At 42.1% G+C, this 23,349-nt stretch overlaps 1 protein-coding gene across 2 annotated transcripts in view; it reads left to right on the forward strand.

The window, feature by feature from the left end:
- The window catches only part of unc5ca (unc-5 netrin receptor Ca), a 186,153-nt gene that overhangs the window by 91,566 nt on the left and 71,238 nt on the right, over positions 1–23,349 (forward strand). For both annotated transcript variants that reach the window (XM_070964004.1, XM_070964005.1), the window contains exons 2-3: positions 1,507–1,743; positions 14,910–15,053. In XM_070964004.1, coding sequence (XP_070820105.1) covers positions 1,507–1,743; positions 14,910–15,053 — 381 coding nt within the window. The remainder of the gene's footprint in view (positions 1–1,506; positions 1,744–14,909; positions 15,054–23,349) is intronic.

Consider the following 23,349-nt stretch of genomic DNA (forward strand, 5'->3'; position numbering starts at 1 on the left):
GGCCACGGGCGGCGTGAAGTTCAGACTGACTGAAAAGACGGTAGAGGAGAGGGAGCAGGACCGAGGAGGAGGAGGAGGGTTGGCTGAATGAGCACTCTGTACAGTTATTTCCTTGCGTCAGTCGGTGCATCAGTACTTCCTGCGCTCAGTTCATTCTCTACTGTCTGCTGTCTCATTATTTGCAGAAAATATTGTTTAAAAAGTTCCCAATTTGGATTTGAGCATCGTGAAGGAAGGAGTTTTAATGAAATACCTCTTTGATTTTGATTTGAGCGTAATTTCAGGCAAAACTCATTTCAGCGTAATCATAGGATTAGTGGATTCATGAGGGTGATGTAAATTAGTGCAAATTCTTTGCTTTGTGTTCAACTTTGGTAAACTTTCACCCAGAAAATGCAGTGTTGACCAATAGCAACCCACCACGGCCCGAAGCTTTGTGGGAACCGACAACTGGAGGGTCCAGATTGGAGGAAATCATACAACCCTGATCCCCAAAAAATTGGGACGCTGTGTAAAATAGAAAGAAAACAGAATGTGATAATCTTCCTTTTTGACATGTAGCTACTTAATGGATAACAGTACAAAGACAATATATTTAATGTTTTACCTCATCATCTTCATTGTTTTTTGTACGTATCTGCTTCTTCTGAATTTGATGGCAGCAACAGCAACAGTTTCAAACAAGTTGATCTTAAGTCACCAATCTTCTGGGACCGAATATGAGCAAAGACACGCAGTTGAATTTCAGGTCTTCTTATTTATTCTCATCACATCTCTATACGTACCAGTTCATAGGCTTACAATATGCTCAGTGGGATAATCTTGTGTGTACAGTATGTAGCCTTGATGTTGCCATTGTATTTGTTTTCCTTGCATGTTCCTGTCTGTATTTAAACCTTGTGTTCTCAGTCAGAGGCCTCTGATGTGTATCTTTGGGGATATTATGTATGTAGAGTCAAACTCACACAAGAGGCAAATGTGTGTTTTTCAAAGTAGTTGTGCGCCAAAGTGTTTGCGTGTATACACATGAGATTTTCTGTTTGTTGGTGCCTTGTTGAGATTTGGGAAGTGTGCCTCCTCTGTGTGCATCTGCGACATGTGGTTACCCATAATGCTCTTCTCTGTGTAGGTTTTCAGAGACACAAAAATCAGAACCCTTTTTGTTATTACTATTATTAATAAATGAGTGATAGCCAAGAGGTTTCGACAAACGGACACGACAATCAGGTGCTGATTAAAGGTGCGTTTTATGGCTCAGTGGAGCAGAATTGTATTGTGTCCAGGTCACCGGCTTGAGACATGGCAATTATTAGTGATCAAATGAGAACGACATTGTCTCGTTCACAGTCAGTTTAGGGGACAATAATGCTCACTGATGTGAATCACAGAACAGTAATGAACAATTGAAAGAGTGCAGTGTTTCCTCCCTTAACCAACTTGTGTTCCTGTCAGGCCTCAAAGTGAATCAATAATGATTTTACCCTTTCTCTTTTCCTCCTCCTGCAGTGAGAGATGATGATGATTTCCTGAGTCTGAGCGAACTCCCGGAAACCTTCCCCTCCGATCCTCCCGAGCCCTTACCTCACTTCCTGTTTGAGCCAGAGGAAGGCTACATTGTCAAGAACAAACCTGTCAATCTCTACTGCAAAGCAACGCCTGCCACGCAGATTTACTTCAAGTGCAACAGCGAGTGGGTCCATCAGAAAGACCACACCGTGGAAGAGAGGGTGGATGAAAACTCAGGTGAGTGAAGTCTCGCAGACGTGCAGTCACATACACGCAAAGATACACACAGATCCAACCAGAGATGAGGAAGTGGAGGGATCAGATCCTACTGGGAAAAAAAATGTGTGGGAAAAGACATTAAAGGAAACCTGCCATGCAGTGAGGGTGTGCAATACAGGGACTGTCAAGTTTTTTAGCTTATAGGACAGTTTTGACAGAAAACACTGGGAGTCAAAGAAGCCTGTGACATGTTAAGTGCTGCTGCATGTCAGTTCAGACACAGGAGAACTGTGTTTTTTTTGGGTTTTTTTGTTGTTTTTTTGTTTTTTAAGAAACAGTCCACAGTAAAATAACTGTTTTGTGGGTGAGGAGGTTTGATGTCCCTGTCCTTGTTAACATCCAATACTGTCCAGGACTGATAGATGCAACAAAAGAGTCGGCAAAAAAGTAAAAATCAAATAGATGAAGTGGGTTAAAATCAACGGGCTGTCCGAAATTCCAAACTGACGTACTATTGAGTAGTATGAAATAGTGTGTGAGATTTTTTTATTGTGTCTGAAACTGTAGTGAATGACCTAAACATTACGTGAGGTACATACTATTTGAATATTGGATATTTCAGTGTGCAAATACTGTCCACCACACTGGCACAAATACCCCACAGTGCAATGTGGCATTGACAACAACAACAACAACAAGATGCTACATATTAAAAAAACATTGGAGTATCATTAGTTGCTGACCTTTTCCAGGAGTTTCAGGATTATTTGGCACACGGTGATGAATGTTCAAGTGTTCATTTTTCTGATAAGTTTGGTTTTAATGAATTATTTTATACTAAATAAATAAATAAATAAGTGGGGAGGTAACGTCATGATTTACAGCCAGCCCTAACCTGTGATTGGTAGGATGGGCAAATGGGCGGGCATACAGGCAGCACCTGTATCCGGGATATTTGTGGTTCATGTTTGCACAGGGGTGAAAACAGATCACAGTACATGTGCATTTAATGCGTATTTTATCTCAAAGGTTACTTCCAAACACTTTACACAGGAGTAAACATTAAATCCTCTTTGCCTGTATATTTCTTATGTGCTTGACACTGATGATATTTCTCTCTGTGCGACATAAAATTGTCCCGATCCAGGAAACGTGGCCAGCATTCTTCCCAGGTTGTCTCATCGGTGCACTGCGAGCAAACAGGTTAAACCTATTATTCAGATGTTTAGTTATTTGTGCAGAAAGCTGGGTCACATGTCAGGTGTGTGTGCGCAGCTGTCCCACCACCGGTGCTGTACTGCCATGTTCACAGGACAGTTTAATAGGATCCACAGTGGCGCACTGGACCGCAGCCAAACTTCCACACTTGTCACTTGACAGCAAATACTCCGCTGGTAATGACGAATCATGCTGTCGTGCTTTGGCAGGAGGACAAAGACGTACACAACCTGGTTTTTTAGACTTGAGCTTGACGTGAGCTGCGCTTATGAGTCTCCACCTGCTTGTTAATGAGCCCGAGTCCCCAGAGCGAGCGATTAAACACAGGATGAAAACAGTTTGAGGACTCCTGATATACAGTACCTGCTGAGTGAAATACACGCAGGGGTCAACGGTAGCACAAGTCAACATGTTGGTGTTTTAGTCGCGATATTTTTCTTGAGGCAGGTGAGCAAAACACACAGCGCATATTTTATGTGCTCACTCCCGCACTTTGATATTTGTCAGTGTGTATATTGCATCGCAACTGTGAGGAAGCGCAGCTTTTGATTCTGCCTCAGCTCAAGTTGACACATCGTCTTGCCCACCAAAGATTTCCCCTTGTAACACAAAGCAGACCCTGGAGCCAAACATTGTGTGTGTATACGTATGTGTGTTTCTTTGGTGTCCTGGTTGCTGAGTGGGTCTCCAAACCCAAGACAGAGACAGAAGCAACTGAGCAGCACCGTTTGATGTTTCCCCTGATTCAACTGTCACACATGAATAGTCAAGGAAGGGAGAATAAATACAGCAAAACCTACAAGAAGTAAACATGAGAGAAGGGAAACAGCAGGTACAAATATAGAAATACACACAGACGCGCACTGTGGCAAAGAATAGTTTTTATAGAAGAGAGAAGAAGTGATGTTATAGTCTCAGTTGGAGGTGGTTTCTATCAGACTACAATATTCTCCACTTCTAACCCTTCTTCATTTTCTTCAACTCTGTAAGTTGTTTTGATTTTTTTAAACATGTTTCTTTTGAACACTTATATCCTCTTTTCATCTCCCTCCCTGGTTTCTCCAGCCCTACATCTTTCTGAATATTTAATCATTGCTCTTTCTTGTTTGTTTTGTTTTTTTTTTTCTCGGGTATTTTTCTTCTGTGTTTGTTTTTATTTATCTTCCTCTCTCTCTCTTCTCAGACATCAAACTTGCCTTTTTTTCCTTTGAGACATTTCCTTGTCCTTTATGTCTTAAAAACTTTCGGTGCCGCAAGGAGGTTTCGCACCTTTCATCTCGTAGGACGGGAAGGTGACATCATCTCTTTTGTTCTCTCTACCATCATTTGTGCGCGACTTTATTTTACAGCTTTTTTGGGTTTCCCAGTGAAGTGTGAGCAATGTTTATGTGCCGCGGTAGATTGTTTAATATGAGCATAACACATTTTACCAGGCCGTAATCTGATTGTAGCCAGACTGAGGTGACAGACATATGTGTGTCTAAAATAAGCACCCGTTGTCTTCCTTCCATTCTCGCTCCAGTTTTTTCTCTCTCGTGTTCATCACTGACATCATGCACAGCTGCGAGTCATTTATTAGTCTCCCATCAGCCGTTCATATGCTGGCTGCTGGATTCCAGACAGTGCGTTATTGAGAGGAAATTCTGTTCAATTAACGACCCATGGATTTATTCTCTCGTGCTGTTTGTGATGACCACCATGAGGTCTTTCAAGGTTCGGGATCACCCAGTCAGCCAGATAAATGAGAAGAAAATCTGTGTCTAACAGCAGGCCCAGTTTGTTGTTGCCATTTGTTTCGATGGCCACATTAATCAGTGATGTTTCATTTTGACCCCAAGTTTTTAATTTTAATTGAATTTTATCTGGAGTTGCCCGTTACCCCCCGGCCTGGTTAACACCATTGATTTGGTTTTAAACGTTTGGACTGCCTAAGATGTGCTTTAATTTAATGCCTAATTTATATTGTACAAAGCCATCATAATGTCACTTTGGTAAAAAATTGATTGGCTGCTTGTTGCTTTGTATTGCTCCAGGACACTTAATCTCTTCAGAGCGCCATAATCCATACAGATACACACACAATATATCATGAATAAATAATCTGCGGCCATTATGCAATATTAAGAGCAGCTGAGGTTTGGAGATGCCTGAAACTGGAGCCTCTTTCTTTCTTTCTTTCTTTCTTTCTTTCTTTCTTTCTTTCTTTCTTTCTTTCTTTCTTACGTGAAAACAAAATTTCCTTCTGCTGTCTTAATATAGATTTAATGTCTCTAAGCTAAACTGTCATGCAGTGCAAAACAACAACAACAGCAAACAGACAAACAAAGCAGATAGTGATATCTCCTCTTATAATGAGGCTTCCATCATGGCTTTTTGCTCTTATGCGAAGCACTGAGGTCACTGATGAACAATAGACAATAACAGTATAAAAAGACTATGAATACTGGATATACATTATGCAGCATCGTTCTCATGAATCATATACAAAGTGAGTGTAGGTCTGTGCGTGGCGAATGCACAGTGTGTGTGCACTGTTTATCTGTTTATCTGTATGAAAACCTAAACTCTGTAAGCTGTTTTCTCCCTTTTGTTTCCTGCTGTTTCACAGACACAGCTAGAAGCTATGGCCCCCATACTGCTTTTATTATCTCTGTCTTCTCATTCACGCTCTCCCCCTCTGTCCCTTCCTCTCCCTTTCTTTTTTCCTTTCTCTCTCTCTCCCTTCCTCTCTGCTTCGTGCTGGTTTTTGCTCTACTCTAATTTCCACTGTCTGAAATTGGAGAGAACAGAGGCAGATAAAACCTGAGCTTGAGAAAGAAGAAGTAGGGGATGATGGAGGGATGCTGATGGAGGGTGCCTTTGAGAGGGCTGGAAAGGCCAGCAGATATCAGGGAGTCACACTGAGGAGAAAGATGATATGAATCCTGCTGCGCTGTTTTCTTTCTCTTTCTCTCACACACTGTTTGTCATCCGTTTTCACAGGAAAGTCAGCCTAAGCGCTGAAACATGTCGTGCGTTTGATCTCGGGGATCAAGATATGAGAAAACAAAAAATGTACAAAGAGAAAGTTAGAACATAAATGGAAAAACAACTTGGAAGTTGTTTGTGCCAGACAGATTTTGAGTGGGATATCCATAGGCTGAGTGAGAGAAACGAGGTGGAGGACGGGTGAAAACAAAAGGATCTTTGTTACAAAATCAACAGTCGCGCCTTCTAAGAGCTTATACTGCATAACATAAACCTTCACGGTGCATCATCAGGTACAGGTAATGCTTCACGGTCGTAAAGCATTATGGGTCCTCTAACAACAGCCATCACTGAAATTGTTCGTCGTCACAATAGACCTTTTATGTGGCTTGTTTTGACGAGCAGGAAATGCACCGGGGTAATTAATAACATTAACAATGGCTCCTTTTCACTTACTGCTCCGTCTTCGAGGATTGTACATGTTGGCTAACTGGAAAGAATTAATGAGACACTCACAGAAACTTGAGGTATTATTTGTTCCAACTGTGCTTCTTCTGCCATGACAACTCTGTACGATGCACGGCTGTCACTTTGAAATAAAATCTAGTTTGAATGCATAAAAAACTCCGAGAAGTGACACCCTGATAGGTTGGTAAGAATGCTTTGTTTTCTGTTCAACAGGCCTAAATTGTAGCTCTGTGTGAACATCATGACAGCTCAATAAATTGCTTGGAATGTCGTCACATGGAGCCTCATCGGGAGCGTGGGTAAGCCAGGTGAAGGTCACAAGCAACGATGGGGGTTGAGGGAGTCTTGTGGGGGCGGAGGGATGGCCTAGAGGTTACTGAGGTCAGCCTCCAACTGTAGGGAACGGGCTCAATTCCCTAAGAAGCTCCACCACCTGTCATCGTATCCTTGACAAACACAGTTAACTCGACCTGCCCGTGGTTCTCCAGGCCCTCCAGCCCCTCCCTGCACCTTCACCAGAGCAGGAAAGGAGCACTGAATGAAGTACTTAAGACCAGAATAAAAAACCCTGCTGTCCTCCAGACAGGAACTTTAATACAGTTGCATTATTAGCAGTGGCATTCAGTAAAACAGGGTTTCCATATCTCCATCTGAATTAATGTGACTTAAGGTGAGAACCAGCATAATTTGTCTAGATTGCATATCTTATTGTGAAGGGCATTTCCAGTGTTTGCTTAAGCAACGTGCGTACGACCTCAGTATATCTCCATTAGCCTTGAAGTGTGCTAATGACATGCTGTGTACTAGGTTACTTACTTTGTCTCCATTAGCCAAACTGTGAATTGTTATTAGTCTGCTAGCACTGACCTGTGACTTCACATCTACACATGCACACACACACACACACACCCACACATTATTGGCACACTCAGTATTGGCTTAGGTGATTTGTGACCTCTTTCCCTCCTTTGCTGCCATCCCGCTCGTATTGATTTCTTCTCGTCTTTTCCTTCGTCTCTCCTCCTCTCTCTTCCTCCTAATGTTTCTCCTCTCCTCTCCCCTCTCTCCCTCTCCCTCTGTCTGGCATCACTGCCGTTCTCCTCTACCTTCTTTCCTTTAGCACTCTCACCTTTTTCCTCCTCCTGCCGTCGCTGTCTCTCTCTCTATTTCTGTCTGTCTCTCCCTCTCTTTTATACTGAGATTGTTCGATTTCAATTATTAACAACCATCAAGATTTATGAAGGCGGTCAGTTAGCTTCTGTGCCAGTGACTACTGGTGTTTGAATCGATTTTGTATGTATATACAACTATGTTTATTGGCTGATGGTGTGTGCTTGTGCTTCATCTGTGCGTGTGACAGAGGCTGGTTCATTTTGTGTGTGTTTGTATCTGAAAATGCTGTGTTTGTGCGTCCTTATTTTCTTGTTTGTGTGTGGGTGTCTTTGTTTGAAGTAGACTTTCTCTCGTGTCCTGAAACGTCCCGGTTCACTGCCTCTGTAGAGCTACTGGAGGACGCGAGAGTGCACGCTCAATGTCGTTCACATTTATACATTCACGCACTCACACACACAGGAGAGGTATTCAAACCTGGACCAGGAGGGAATGTGATGATCAATCAGTGTCAGAGTGGGAGCCATTAAGAGAGTGAACACATGCACACATGCATGCATGTGTGCACACAGTCTACTGTATGCTATCAGGTGGTCACAGGCTGGTGACTCCGCTCCGTTGACGTCCTGGATGAGTTCCCTCCGTGGTCCACAGTCCACCCCTGCTCTCTCCCTTTCTCGCACGGCCTCTCACCCTGTTGTCATTTAACTTGTCCATTTCTCCCTTTCTGTCTCCATCTTGTACTTTATTTTTCTTATTTCTTTTCTAATATTCATGTAATTTTTCAGAGAGGGCTTTCTGGTCATGTGACATGCCATGTCTTCAGATCTGCAGCACGGGCTGCAGAATGCGTTTCAGTGTACGACTGACTCAGCCGTCGAACTGAATCATTTTGGTTTTGCATATTTATGACCGTGATTACTATTAACATTGATCAAAATTGCTTGCATACTGGAATATAGTTTACATAATAGCTTACAGACTGTGTATCGTGTCTTAATAGTAGATTGTAGCTACAGGTATTCTCTCATTTGGTGTTTTAATGGTGATGGTGGTGGAGAATAATAATTTAAAACATCAGTCCACAATCTCCCATAGGTGTTCGACTGTAATTAGATCAGGTCTGGTTTCATGAAGATTTAAAGTATATCTCAGATCTACTGCAGGTAGATGTTTAAATTCATTGCACAGAGCTGTCTTACGATCTTATTTGCCATGAATTCTGGGTATATAAGACTTTCTTAACATGACTGAGCAACTGTGTCAAACGGCTCCAGCAGGAAATATTTGAAAACTCTTACAAGTATATTTTACTGTACTGTTCTTTGGCACTCATCACATTTGCTGGTTTTAAAAGTGGTGCCTGGTAAGGTAGCAGCAGGTTTGCGGTAAAGCTTCAAAGTCTGAATTAATCCCCGTGGGGAAATTGTGTTTTCACTTGCAACCCCTCCACAGGGAGGTCACAGCACCGGGTCAGTCACTGAACTACACCCCAGGAGCTGGTCAGCATTCAGCGAGCTGCTCACAAACACCTCAGCCGGGCAGATGTTTGTGTAAACGGAGACTTGAGCTCGTGTCTCCTGATGTATCTTACTCATTTACATACAGGAGAGAAGACAATATTGTGATATTGCAGCTCTGAAACAGTCGAAACTAAAATGTGACATCATGCAGAGATGTCGTATTTGTTGCAGAGCTGGTGGTGTTATTGTGTCGGCCCCCTGGATGTATCTATTCTGACCTCGTCTTTGTCTTTTGTCAGACTCTCCCTCTGTGGCGCTGATGAAATAACAGCCAGTGTTGACTTTTTCTCTATCCCTGTTCCTTTTCCCTGAAGGCCTGTCTGTTCGACCTGTCACCGATCACATTTGAACACCACAAAGCTTTTTAGAGCTCTTGCCAACGTCCCCTTATCTTTTTTGTGTACTGAACCATTTAGCATCAGACCCCCCTTCCTTGGTTTCATGGCTGTTCCTTCTCTTCTGTATAGGTTTTTCTTTCTATCTCTGGTTCATTTTATTCAAAGAAATCAAGACTTTACACTTTTGTTTCACTGTTTTCTTCTTCTGTGTATTTCTGTCAAAAGACTGAGGGAAATGGAATAAAATATATGACAAAGAGGCAGAAAATGGACCCGCAGACAAGTGGTTTTAACAGCAAGGGAAATGGGGAAATGGCAGGAAACACATCTTTTGGCTTCTGATTGATGACGTGGCCACCAGAGTATTTCACTCCCTTTGCAAGTCTGTTTGTCGAAGTTGAACAATGACGTGTCACACATATTCATCCTGAAAACCTCAAATTGTGAAAACTTTGAATCTGATGGTTGAGATTTTAATTAATTGCCATGATGTCCTAAAAACACAGTAAAATGATGTTTGTAAATGTTTCTAATTAGGAAGAAATCCAGTTAATTATAACAAAACCATTAATTTTGTTGACATTACGTAGATTAAAGAATTGACTCAACGTTTTTGTTATACTGGTGTAGATCCAATTTATAGAAAACACGCTTTTCCGCTTTCCTTATCGCCTCCGTAAAAAAAAGCTGCTTATCACCATCTGGTTCTCATCCAAGATTTTTGCAGACTTGATACCATGAAAAACTTATGTCTGTAAGCCTCTGATGACACGTCACGTTAATTAGAACTCGCAGTTATAGCCTTTTGTAAACAAAACTATCCAAACTTCTTCTGGGTGGTGCACACTGATTTTACATGAAAATTCAGTGTTTTCTTTTATAAACTGGGCCTTATTTAAGCCGTTTTATCCACCAGTTCCCATTCATTATGATAAAAATTTACCATGTGGGTTAATTGGATGGTGGATGTTGCAACTCTGCTGACACATTGAGTTATGGTGAGCAAAATGTTTTTTCAGGTAATGAAACGTTTTGTTTTGCAGTAGTTAGTTATTTTCAGGACCCTGCTCTCATAAATGGCAAATTTTCAGACCTACTTTCTGGTTTAAAGGACCAGTGCGTAGGAGTTTCCAAAGGTGCTCTCTGAAGCCAGTGTTTGGTTATGGGCTACGGTAGAAACATGGCGGTGCGACATGGCAGCCTCCATGAAAGAGGACCCACTCCACTGTACATATAGAGAGCTCATTCTAAGGTGATTATACACTAATGAAAAGTTAACTATTAATATTATATAACATTTCTGCCCATTGATCCCTCTAAATCCTACACACTGAACCTTTTTATTTTCCACAAAAAACAAACCATCCTCATCATCACATTACAAACTGCTATACCCCCATGGATTCAAAATTAATCCAAAAAATCTAAATCTGTATTTTTTGGTGCATATTTCCACCCCATTCCCATTTGTCAAATAGAAAAGTCCAGACCTGACAAACACTGCCATGCTTTTACTCCTCAGCTGACAAGTAAACTTTGCTATAAGAATTGACAGTTTAGGACCAAGAGGAATATTTGGGGCTTGGGCTCAGCTTTGTGATTGATAGAAATGTTTGTGACAGTATCCACTTGTCTTGATACTTGTCTTCCATTTTTCATCTACTTCTTTCCCCTTTCCTCCCCCAGCTGACAGCAGTGGTTTTGTTGATGTGAAGCACTGTCATGCAACAGAGACCCAGAATTCCATGCTTGTCTTCTCATAACAGAATGACGTGAATGCTCTAAGCTCTGTATCTAAACAAAATAAGACACTGAGTGATCTGGGACTTTTTAAGCCTCAGGTAATTCAGTGGCTTTCTGCCCAGCAACACTAGCTTTGTGAGCTTTGCATTAGCAAACAATGGAAACGACTGGGGGTTTGCCGCTTTCAACAGCACAACTCCAGATACAGTGACATCTGTCTTTATCTTCTTTGTCTATTCCCACTTTTCTCCTTGATGAAGTGAATCTGTTTTCATGGAAGATGTCGATAGGTTTAAATTTGTGATCTGTTGCGGGTTTGTGGTGTCAACAGTTTGGAATACTTGTTTTGCTGTTGTGATTTTTTTGGCACTTACTTTTAGTCCCCAGGTGACGTGAAAACACACATGTGATGCTGCAGGATGAAACATTATATTTGAATGTGTGACATGCCTTCTAGTATCAAATTACAGTCAGTTTCATGTAAACTCAGTGGCACTATTGAACACACACACACACAAAAGTGAATGTGTATCTCCACAAGTTTATCCTGGATCAATAACCTGCAAACCTGCACTGGTTTGGATTTTCTTTGTTTTCATAGGAGCCTTGGGATATGCATAGCAGAGACACTTCTCCCTATTGGCAGTCTTTGCACATGCACACAACCCATTAGAAACCTGATTAGATGTATACATGGCCAAGAAATCTGTTTCTCTTGCAAAAAGAAATGTAGCTAGCATCCAGCTTTTACCAGTTTCTCTGATTCCTGAGTAACAAAACAGGATGACGCGTTTAGATAATGTTAAAGAAATTAGGTTACTGATTGATAATCGGGTTTCTCAAGCTGACAAATAAGGCCTTACCTAAGCGCACTGATCATTTGAAAACTCCTCTGTTCTTTGCCTTTTTGGCCTTCCGTCCACACTAAGCCCGCGGCATCAGATTGGTGTATGTTTTTAGATTCAGCCTTCTGCCTCACTGAGAAATTGAACACATTTCATCATTACAACCATTGATTTCCCCTGCTGTGAAACCAACTTGGCTCTCCCTGATATGCTCTGTTTCACTTTCTATATGTCCTGTTCTTGTTTTGTTTTCCCTCTTTCTGTCTGTTTCCTCATATCTCAACCCTCTCTGCTCCACGTCGTCCTCCATCTAATATCTTCCTGTTTCATTACATGCAATACCTGGCAACACGCATCCTGGATTGTATCTTATTCACCCGCTGACATCCCTAACTCCTGTATGTCAGCAATCCTTGTATCCTGCATCATTCACTTTAAAGGATAAAGTTATACTGGCTCCATTCACCATGACAAAAAGTCAATCAACTCACCAAGTTTGGGAGCAACTACATTTATGCTCAACTAAGGCAAATAAAATCTCTGTAAGCTGAAAGATGCCTTTTGGTTTGGAAACTCTTTCCAAACAAGCTAGAAGTTTAAACAACTTGAATTTTGAGGGTGGTGTGTAAAACTTGAGGTAGCTTAGGTAATATTTACCAAGGCGGGCTACATAAGTGCAACACAAAGCTATTTAAACTTATGTGGCACAGCTTTCTTCGGGCCTCTGCTGGGAGAAAGCATCCTCTTATGCAGTGCAAGTCAGCTGCAGTATTTCCATCAGAGTAGCTGAGGTAGAGCGGCTGTCCCACATGCTGCAGCATTATTCTCTAAGCAATAAAAAGTGCAGAGCAGGCGAGAGCGCGCTCTGATACCTGTAGTTTGAGTGCTTTCTGGAATGAGCTGGAATATGCTGCGTTTTCTTTCTTTCCTGTGTTCAGATTTCTTATTTTTGGATGAATAAAAAGTGTACATTTTGAGTGTACATTCTATATTGTGTACAAACTCTTAGCATTGCTGCATGTACTGTATGTCTCATTTTTCCAATGCAGTGTATCTATGTGCTCACTGCAAATCCTTGAACTGCTCCAGTGATTTAAAAATAACATCTTCAGCTTGATAAACCACATACGAAGCTTCAAATGTGCTTATGCCTTTCCTTTGTCTTCAGCATAATCTTGTTCCCACTGTGTCCCGAGTCTCATGATCCCATTCATGCACCATCCCATATGCTTTCTTTGCATTTGTGTGAGTCCATTTGCCATAACTAGCTGTCTGGCTCATTTGAACCGTTCACTTTTAATTGCCTTACCTTCCTCGTTACTCTGGCAGTAGCATGCTCGCTGGTTTCCACCTCCTCCCTCTCCCTTTTGTCCTTCTTGTCCTCACACTGTGTTTTTGTTCGCTGCAACTGCCTGCCAACTAGTTGTTCAGCTTGGTCCTGGGTTGCTTGCTGGTTATAATTGCCTCTTTAGCTGCCATTTTCTTAGCCTCTACCGCACTTGCTATGTCCCTTGCTCTTTCATTCTAAGCTGTGAAGCCATAACAATCTCCCTTGTTTGCTTGTTTGCTCAAGCGCTGGTATTCACACTAGTTTTGAGACAGTCTTTGCTCTTTGGCCTTCCAGCTTTCTCCCCCTCACCAGCTATTATCCCTTGTGCCAGCAGCGCCTTCCACAAACTTTTTACTTTGGCCCTTTCTTTCCTCTTTGCCCTCTGTACCATCAGTGCTCTTTAAATTGCCATGTCTTCTAAGTTCCTCCTTTACCTTCCACCTCTTCCATCTTCATGTCCCCGCTTATCAATCTTGATTTTTTTTTTTCTAACTCAAAAGCCTTGTATCCCCATCTCCCAGCTAGCTTCCACCAAAGCTTTTGTTACCTTTCTCGCTCTTTGCCCTCGTGGGTTTTTTCGTAAATTCTGTTGTTAGCCATTAATGGCCTTTGGTCCGCCACGATCCTGCTCCCCAGATTTCCCTTTTTGCCTTCCTCTCGACTGCCTTTGCCTCTATGCTGGTATACTTACTGTTACCGTCTCTCAGTTTCTCTAGTGGCAAGAACTTACTGAGAGTCTTCATAAGTAATAGGCCCAAGTCAGATTTGTGGAGCCCCATAGAGATTGTTGCTTGGGTCTTTGTAACGCTACTGAACCTGAAATAAACTGCCAAGATCTTTTCCCAGAGCATTTTGCCCGTCTACTCCCCAATCCACACAGCCTTTTACCTAAAACCCATTTTTATCTCCTTTCCCTTTTCGTTTCACATTTCATTGCCCTCTCCCACCTCTTATTCTGTCATCCTCTCACTGTGCCTCTGTCATGTTGCTCTCAATTACTTCTACCAGTCTACCGTTTCTCTCATTCTCCTCTTTCTTCTTTTTCCTTCATTATTCCTTCCCTTCGCCGTACATTTCCACCATTTTCTCAACGTCTCTTTTTCTCCTCTGCTTGTGCACCTGTGCTCGTCCTGTCCCTCTCCTGTGCCTCCCATATTTCCATCCTGAGTTTATCCCCTCGCTTTCCTCTGCAGACCTCCTCTATCTCTGCTCCTTTGCGGTCCTATCAGTGGGGTGCAGCTATTTAAACCTCACACTTATTCTTTGCATGGAGCTGCCTTCAAAACACCAGAGAAAAGAGGGAATTGGAGAGCAGAGTGAGATAAGTGGTAGAAGTGAAAAGGCACAATCTCACAAAGTTTACATTTAATCCAGAATGAATCTACTCAGTAAAATGACCTGGGTTTGTAAACAGCAGCGCATATTATATGATTATCCTCCCTGCTTCTATTTACTTGCTAAGCACTGCTTTGGCTTTGCTTCTTAAGCTAACATAAAAGCCATATCACCAGAGTAGAAGCCTGAATAGACCTTTTTACTTTTTCTTTGGCTCAGGGAGAAGCTGGAAGTTGTGAGTCATTTGCTGTTTGCGGGAGTCTTCTTCAGCTGGAACCTAAATCGGTGCTTTTCCTTTCTCCTGCAGGTCTGGTGGTACGAGAAGCCAGTATAGAAATTACACGACAGCAGGTGGAGGAGCTGTTTGGTCCTGAAGATTACTGGTGCCAGTGCGTGGCCTGGAGCTCCGCTGGAACCACCAAAAGCCGCAAGGCACACGTTCGCATCGCATGTGAGTACATGACGGGGTGTAAAGATTAGAGGAGCCCTTTCACACATGCATAAACATACTGTGGGCGTATGGGTGAGAACATTGATTGTATACTAACAAATGTACCATCACTCACATACAAGTGTTAACCATTACAATACATGAGTTTCCCAGTCTTTAGTTGCTTCTGGCCAACTTGTTTGAAACATGTTGCTGACATCAAATTCAAAATAAGTCGATATTTACAAAAATCACTGAAGCTGATGAAGTAAAGCCTTAAATATATAGTCTTTGTACTGTTCTCAATTGAATATGCGTCAAAATGGAAAAGCTAATTATAACATTTTACAAATTATGATAATCATGAACTATCATATCATCACATTTTGCCAGTCAAATGCTTGTGAACCAGCAGCAGTAAGAAGTGTTGGGTTTGCATTAGCAGTAATTTGATACGTCTCTAAAATGGCATTAAGAGAGTGAAAAATGAGGCTGATAAATGAGACAAAACTACAGACAGTAACTCTGAATTCCTTGTGTCTAGTTAGGCAACTTGATTTCTGTGCGGGAATGGCAGATCCCGCCACAAACAATGAAAACAACTATAACAACAACACAGTAAATACCATCAAAAATGAGTCTTTACTTTATGAAAGTAAAGGAAAATAACTTGTCTGTCTGTCTCTTTGGCTTTATTCTGGCATTACAGTCACAAGGTATACATTTTAACTAGAACACCCAAAACTCAAGAAGAAACTTGGCTATATCCTTGAAAATTGTTTTTACACTGAATGATACATGATGGGGAACTTTTCTAAGCAGAGACTTAGCTCAATAATTTCAGTCGACATCAGCAGCTTCCTGTTATGGTCTGGTGAAGAATTTAATATGACAACTGGGAGTCTGACTATAAGGTCACCAGAAGAACACAAGCCTGCTCAAACCCAACCAGACTCAATATCACTCCAGCAGACAGTGTTACAGTGTAACGCTGCATACACAGTGATCACATGGGGAAATCATTTCAGGATTGTTAGACCCTCAACAACAGTCCGGGGAAAGACAAAGTTGAATCCTGTGGTGAGTGATGGCCACTTGACGGCTCTGCAGCAACTGCGCAGCAAGGCAGCAAAGAAGTTTGATAGAAATCACCTGGAAAGTCTTGTTTGTTCTTTCAACTTAAGCCTCATATAACAGAATGGATTGTTCCTTCAAAGCTGCTTTCACTGTCCTGAGAATTGAACCCACAGCAGTAGTTTTCCAAGCGTCATTGCTCTGGTCAATTCAGCCATATAAGACAACTGGGACTTGTCTGAGTGCTCAGGTTGTAGAAAGGTCAAGCAGAAAAGAAATACCAATAACAAAATCGACCCCACCTCCCCGGTTTACCTGGCTTACACTGACAGTGTGGCCATGCTTGAGTGAACCCTCTAAAGGACAACTGGGGGCTTTGTTAGAGTCCATTCAGCAGACACTCTGAACAAACTGCACACACATCCATATATGTAGTGCTTTAACAGACAGTATCTCTCTAGCAGACACATACCCTGGAAATCTTCTTTTCCCAGGTTGGTCTTATTCGTGCCGCAGAAGGAAATCCATCACGCTGACCCTTGTTTTTCATTCAGCTTTTATTTGGTTGTAAATATGTCTCACTTTTTCACTTCTGCGCGCCTTGTTTGTTTAATTTATTTATATGCACATGGATTTATTAATTTATTTCATTTCTTGAGCTGTATCTCAGTTAGGTGTTTAATGTTAACAAAACGCAGAACAAATGATGAAAATAAAGATCTAATTTTTTAAAACAAATTCACACAGTGCACTGCATTTGCAGATCACACACTGCATAGTGCATAGGTAGCATACTGCAGTGGGCTTATACAGTAGTTCAGAGAGTAATAAAAGCTGTAGAGTACTACATCATATGTAAATTAACTCTACAGCAGATTATTTACTGTAAGTATACATTCATATAAAAATGAGCTGACTCAAGCTTACACAATATACAATACAGTATACGCTTAAAGCTCCATGATCATACGACAGCAACGTATTCCTCAATTCATTTGGCTTGTTCGCTTTAAAGACCGTTTGAATTTAGAACAGAGCGTCACTAACTGTCTGCGTTGCTTCAGTGTTTTCGGATGTTTTTCTGTCTGTCAGCAGAGAGTTAGCGACACAGTCAGAAATATCCTTCTAAGCTCCGCTAATAACATTCTCGAATGGAATGGGCCCTCCTCGGGGTGCAATGAAAGCCGGGTAATGTGCTGTTTTTGGCTTACGTCCGGGCAGATACATGCTGAGAGACAGATGCAGGCAAGCGTACGTATGCAGGCTTCTGAGATTCTCCGAGGTAAACACGTGAATGCAGACACGAGCGGCAGAGAAATGCACACATGGCTGTGAAAGGCCGCATTGTTCGGTGGCTGGCGGGTTCAGCGAGGGAGCTGATGTGTGGACATACAGCGTACCTGCACATGCATACGTGTGTGAGAGATGTCTGGATAACTCTCTGACTTACATTATCAATCAATTCTGTCGAGTTCAGGCTTACGCACCTGTTTCATCTACTTTCCTCTGTGTTTTAATCTTTGTCTGCCCCAGTCTGATTCATTAAGACTTTAACTTACAGCGGGAAGAGTTCTACAAGGAACCAAAAGCCTCTACTTCTAATAAAGTGTTGAAATTGCATCACTGAGGAGCTATAAAATAATTCGGTATCTGGTCTTTTTCACAAGGGCTCATGTCATTATGTTCAAAGGCTGCCCAGTTTTTAAATTGTTTTTACTTCTATTCTTTGTTTTGTTTTTTTAGTTCTACACTGCCTCCTATATCATTTTTCTTCCTTTTTTCAGTCAACGTATGGTATATCATATTTCACGCACGTAAGACCTCTGCTGGAGGTTAGGTGGAGGGAGGGTGATGGAGGATGCCTCTAAGAAGGCTTGAAGGGCCAGCAGATACCAGGAAGGAGGAAGATGATAGAAATCCTGCTTCTCTTTCACTTTTCTCTCTCACTCTTTCCCTTCAGGTGGCTCTACTGTTCTTTTTCCTGTGCATTATGTATTTTCCCTCTGACTTTGTCTGCCCCTCCGTCCTTCACTTTCTCTCCCTCCGTTATAACAGTGATTTTTCCCTTAACCAGATCTGATTACACTCAGCCCCCTCTTGCGATAACCTTTTACTTCAAATCGACCCAACCTCCTGACCTACCCCGCTTTCAGCTCCTATTTGGATCTGCTGTTGTGATTAAAATGCTTCCTGGCAGCTAGAGCTTGCTGAGCAAAGTGTCTTTCCTACCGCACCGTGCGATGGCAATTCAGCATTTCTCTCCTGCATTCCCATCTCCTCTTCCCACTCATTTTCTTATTTCCTATTGTCTCCTCCGCTTTCAGATTTTCCCGCTTTGCTCATCGTGTGCTTACTGTTTTGTTGTCTCACTCGTGCTCTCGTTTCTGCCTCTCATTCTGCAGCGTCTTCAGGCTGTTTTAATAACTGGAGAATTAACACTTCAAGGCATTAACTAAATACACAGTTTGCAGCTGGATGATGGCAATCAGTGTTGAGGCTGTAAAAGTGTCAAACACACAATGAGAGATATTAAATGTCTGAGAGATTTGTTGGTATTTTGGAGCAGGGCACTTTAACTGAGTTATGAGTGGTGCAGGCAGCTTAATTCAAGTTTATAAAGCAGGTGAGATGAACAAACACACACCCAGTCATGCACAGCATTGCAGGCACGTACACAGGGGCAAGCGAAACACAGGCAATTACATACACACAAATGTGCATGCAGTGTCAGTCATGCTCTTTGGCCTGCAGCTATCAGGTCAAGTCTTTCTCCTTCAACGGATTAGCAATATGTCAAGGTCACACACACTCACGCAAACACCCAGACACACGCAATTTTCAGATGATGGCAATTTGTTCTGCCACCTTCCACTGAGACATGTGTGTGCATAGCAATCAGGAGTCCAGACACTCGGGGACACAGAAACTCAGGCAGCTCCTTGTGTCAACTGGAAAATGTGTGTTAGTGAATTTCTTCTGTTTTGTTTATGATGCAAATGTCTCAGCTGGATGTGTTTAGGTTTTCCCCCAGTCATGGGTGAATTAGACCAAGGAAAACACGGCTCAACAGGGACTTCTTGTGTTAGATCTGAAGCGTTGATTAGACCTAAACTCTTCTGCTCTCGTTTCGGCTTAAACCTGCGCATAGCTTCCAACAATAAAGGCAGTCATTTGTAACCCAGCAACTGGAAACAACAGCAGTGTGTTCGCCAGCCTCTCTGGTATGAAAGTTGCTCAGCAGCGCACAGACCAAATAGCCCCAACAACCAACCACAGTCTCAAAGACAGTTAGACCTTTTTGCATGGAATGGTAGTCTAGCTGTTTTCATTAATGCATATACAAATCAAGGCTGATATGAAGCAGAAGATCCATGCTGCTTATCCCTCCACGCTCACCGTCAGCAGAAAGCGTTCAGTGTTTTTTCCCTGGATGGCATCATCAGCACAGTGTTGGTTTCTGGCTTTGAGAGAGACTTCATGATGGTCACAAACACTGAATAAACATTTTTATAGTGAGAACCCACAGTGTGTGGTTATGATGTCTCACATCGCTGTAAGCCACTGAGCTTTTTCCCAGATGTCAGGGAGCGCTTCAGCATACTCTTAAGTGTGAAAGTGGTACGCCACAGTGTTGATTTGTCACACAAAGCTCAAGTCACTTTCTCAAATCCAAGGGTGAGAAGAATAAGTTTATTTCACAAAGAGGCATTTTATTGGCTAGCATACAAAATAAGACTATGATTGCTACTGTATTTTTTCTTCATTGAACTATTCCCATAGTAGATTTTTACTTTATACTTTGAAACCATCATTTGTTTTCTCTGAGGATCTAAAGTGAACAGTTGCATTCAAAGCATGCCTCATCCTGTTGCTGGCAGAACCTCCATAGTTGTCAGGCCCTTGAGCTGCTTTTCATCCTAATGAGTCATTTTACAAAGCAGCATCCAGAGGAAGACGTTGTGCTTCAGAGTGCCGGTGCTTTGTCAGCAAATAGAGTTGTTTACTTCTTCAGAACTTGACTGTGGACGGAAAGACCTTGTCTGATGTCTCGGGCTGATCACAGGTTGTGAAGTGTCGAAATGACAGGGTGTAGGGTTCAGTGAAAGAACTGGTTTGAGTGGAAAGAGACTCTCTAAAGTCACTTAGAGAAAATGACTTCCTATATAACCGCACTGAAAATGAGAATGACACTCAAGGTCACGGTCTACCTTCACTTCTACCACTCTTGATATTTGGAGCTTTGTTGGCATTTGCAGACGTATGTATAAATGCTGGAGGACTGAAGAGTTATGTAGTCTAACCGTACCTACCCTGACATATTCTATCTATTGTCAAATCATTTTGTATAAATGAGCTATTCGATGAAATCCATTTCAAAACCTGTTTGACGAACACAAAATTGAAGGTTATCAAGCTAAATATTATACGCAGCACATAATGAAGTTATTCAGCAACTTCTCACAAACCACCATTTAATGAGTTTCCTATTAGAACATGCAAGCATAAAGGAGCACAAATTCAATAAATTATCTTTCATTGCTTAGAACTTTGATTTTTATCATTTAACACAAATCTGTTTTAATTACATATCTATCTACATTTCCTCTTCTCCCCTGAATGTTTATTAAATATTATCTTACCCTCTTGTGTGCTTTATCACTTAAATCATTTAGTTTTTCTCTAAGCCAGAGGTCTGATTGTTTCCACCGCATGCCACCGTGTAGGAAATTGGATGTCCAAATTATCTTCTCTGAGACTAAAGGAGAACACTTTGCTAGCTATTTTCTTCCCAAGCATCTTCCATTGCTCTTTATTGCTTGAGCAGCTCCACCAGGGGAAACCGTTATGATTTGGCATGGGTAGCATGCAGGCGGAGACACCCATTTGGGATAATTGCTCAGAAATGTGCTTATGTAGAGGTGCCTGAGGCAACAAACTAACCACAAACATAATAACAGTTTTGAGCAGTGGAAGAAGTTTTAGGTGGAGAGGGAAGGAGGTGGAGAGAGACACAGAGGGAGGGAGAGGAGGAAGCTGAGCGGGAAAGAGGAGATTATGCAAGAAAAGGTCATTTTTGAATACATGCTTACGCTGCTTTATTGTATATTTTTAGGGGAGTTCACACTGAAGAACACTTCACAAGGTTGCCCTCTGCACTTTTCAACCCTGTTGTGGTTCCAAGCTGTTTAGTGAATTTGTCTTTGCTGTTGTTATATTTATGGAGTGGGATAGCGTTATCTGCAGTTTGGGAGTGAAGTGGGGTCAGTGAATTGAGAGGACACAGCTGTCCCTCCTCTCCTGTGCACATATTTCCCTCGGGCACATATTTGCACACATGCACGAAAACACACACCTTTCACTGACGTGAATTCATGGTCCCCCATGGTCCCCCACGTCTGCAACACAATGTCACGTTCCCTCTTTCTCTGAAACGCAAACACGCTCAAACACACATGCGCTCATGCTGAGAATGGCGAAATCTTGTCTGCCGTAGCGCGCTAGCTTTCAGCGCTACGTGTGAACATGTTTGTGTGTGTGTTATGATGCTGTTCATCCCTCGAGCAGTTTGCTTTAATCTCCTCTAATTTCATTCTCAATCTTTATGGAAATCAACTCTCACAACCAACTCCTCATTTCACCATCTCCCTTACTAATTAAGACCAGGAAATTGTTCCTGGAATTGGCTGGCGTGAGAGAAGTGTGTCTCATCCCTCAATCATCTCCTCATTCTCTCTTTGTGTCTGTTTTTTTTTTTTTTTTTTTTGTTTAGCACATTTGTAGACACGTGTCTGTTTTTCTGTCCCACTGTGAGTTTCTCACCATTTGTGGCTGTTCTGTCTCCATGTGTGCGTTGTGCCCGCTCGTTTGTCTCCGTCTCCTGTGTGTACTTCCCTCTCTGTGACAGTATCTCGCTCTCTCTTTGTCTTTCGGTGTCTGTCCGTGTTCGTGTGTCTCGGTGTGTTGTGTGGGTAGCCATGTGGTGGATTTAGGGCTCAAGCTTTGGGTGATTACTCCCATAATGAACCATCATGCTCTGTTCAGGCTGTCATCCCCCACAGGGATTGACTGTATTATGAAGTTATCATTCAGCCTCAGCGATACTCTGTCCTCACATAACTCTCTTAACCAATATAGCTCTACACACGCAATTTGATAATGACTAGATTTGTATTGCATGAAATTAAACCCCATCATAGGTGGGAAGTTGTTCAGGAGAATTTTGGAATTTAAAGCTTTGTCAGACAGATTGATCGCATCTAACGCCTTCTTCACGCACACAGATTCGAATGTGGCAGGCTGTCTCTTACCTCTCAGAAGTCTGTACCTCATCTCCTGCTGGATTTTGCTGACAGAGTAGCACCTAACTTTACAATATTTACCTTGTAATGTATGTTATTTAAACTGCCGAATGCGACAATCACGAAAAGTGGCAAAAGTGACTGAAACTTGGGTCCCTGACTTCCTCAGCTCCCCTCTTTGTGCACTGGGTGACATTTGGTCTCAGTTTCTGGCACTAGCATGTGTATTGTTGCTCAGTAGTCAGTTTTCCCTTTACAATCTACAATGTATGCAAAGGAGGAGGAGGGTAGAAAACACATTGCCAATATTGCACTTGCACTGTGTGGATATTTACAGTATTTAAAAATTGATTACTTTTTAGAGGTGAGTGTGTAAGTCACTTGCCCTCATATTCCCCAAACTATTTTTACTGCATGCTTTGTATCAGTAGACACTGTGGGAAAATATGAAGTTTCTGCTGTTTGCCTGTGCTAGAAATACAGAAGCCCCTTTATTTTGGGTGTTAGTTAAGTTAGCATGCACAAATGTTCTACTGCTTACCATCAAACTATATGTGGAGGGGTGCACATAGCTTTTTTAGTCAGGTACTCAGGTGACTCACCCCATACATAGCAAGGTCTTAATAAATGCAAACTCTCTCCGCGTCCTCAGTGTATCCCTCACTGCCAACGGTTTTAGCTTCCAGCATGGTAGATGATGAAGATGCACCTCCCAGCCCCTGGTTGAGCATCTGATTAGCTGCCTTCATCTACAGGTCAACAGCTGGCTCAGGGTCAGATGTCTCTGTGGTCATCTTTGACAGTTGAATGTGAATCAGGGCTGAGAGACGAGTGTGTGACAGAGACATCTGTGCTTGGTTTTTTTGTGTTGAGATGTGAGAATCCGCTCTCACATGCTGCACTGCTCTAAGGTGGCACAAGTGCACAAGTTTAACCACCTTGTA

This window comes from Chaetodon trifascialis, chromosome 6 (assembly GCF_039877785.1).
Source record: "Chaetodon trifascialis isolate fChaTrf1 chromosome 6, fChaTrf1.hap1, whole genome shotgun sequence".
NCBI classification, from domain to species: Eukaryota; Metazoa; Chordata; class Actinopteri; order Chaetodontiformes; family Chaetodontidae; genus Chaetodon; species Chaetodon trifascialis.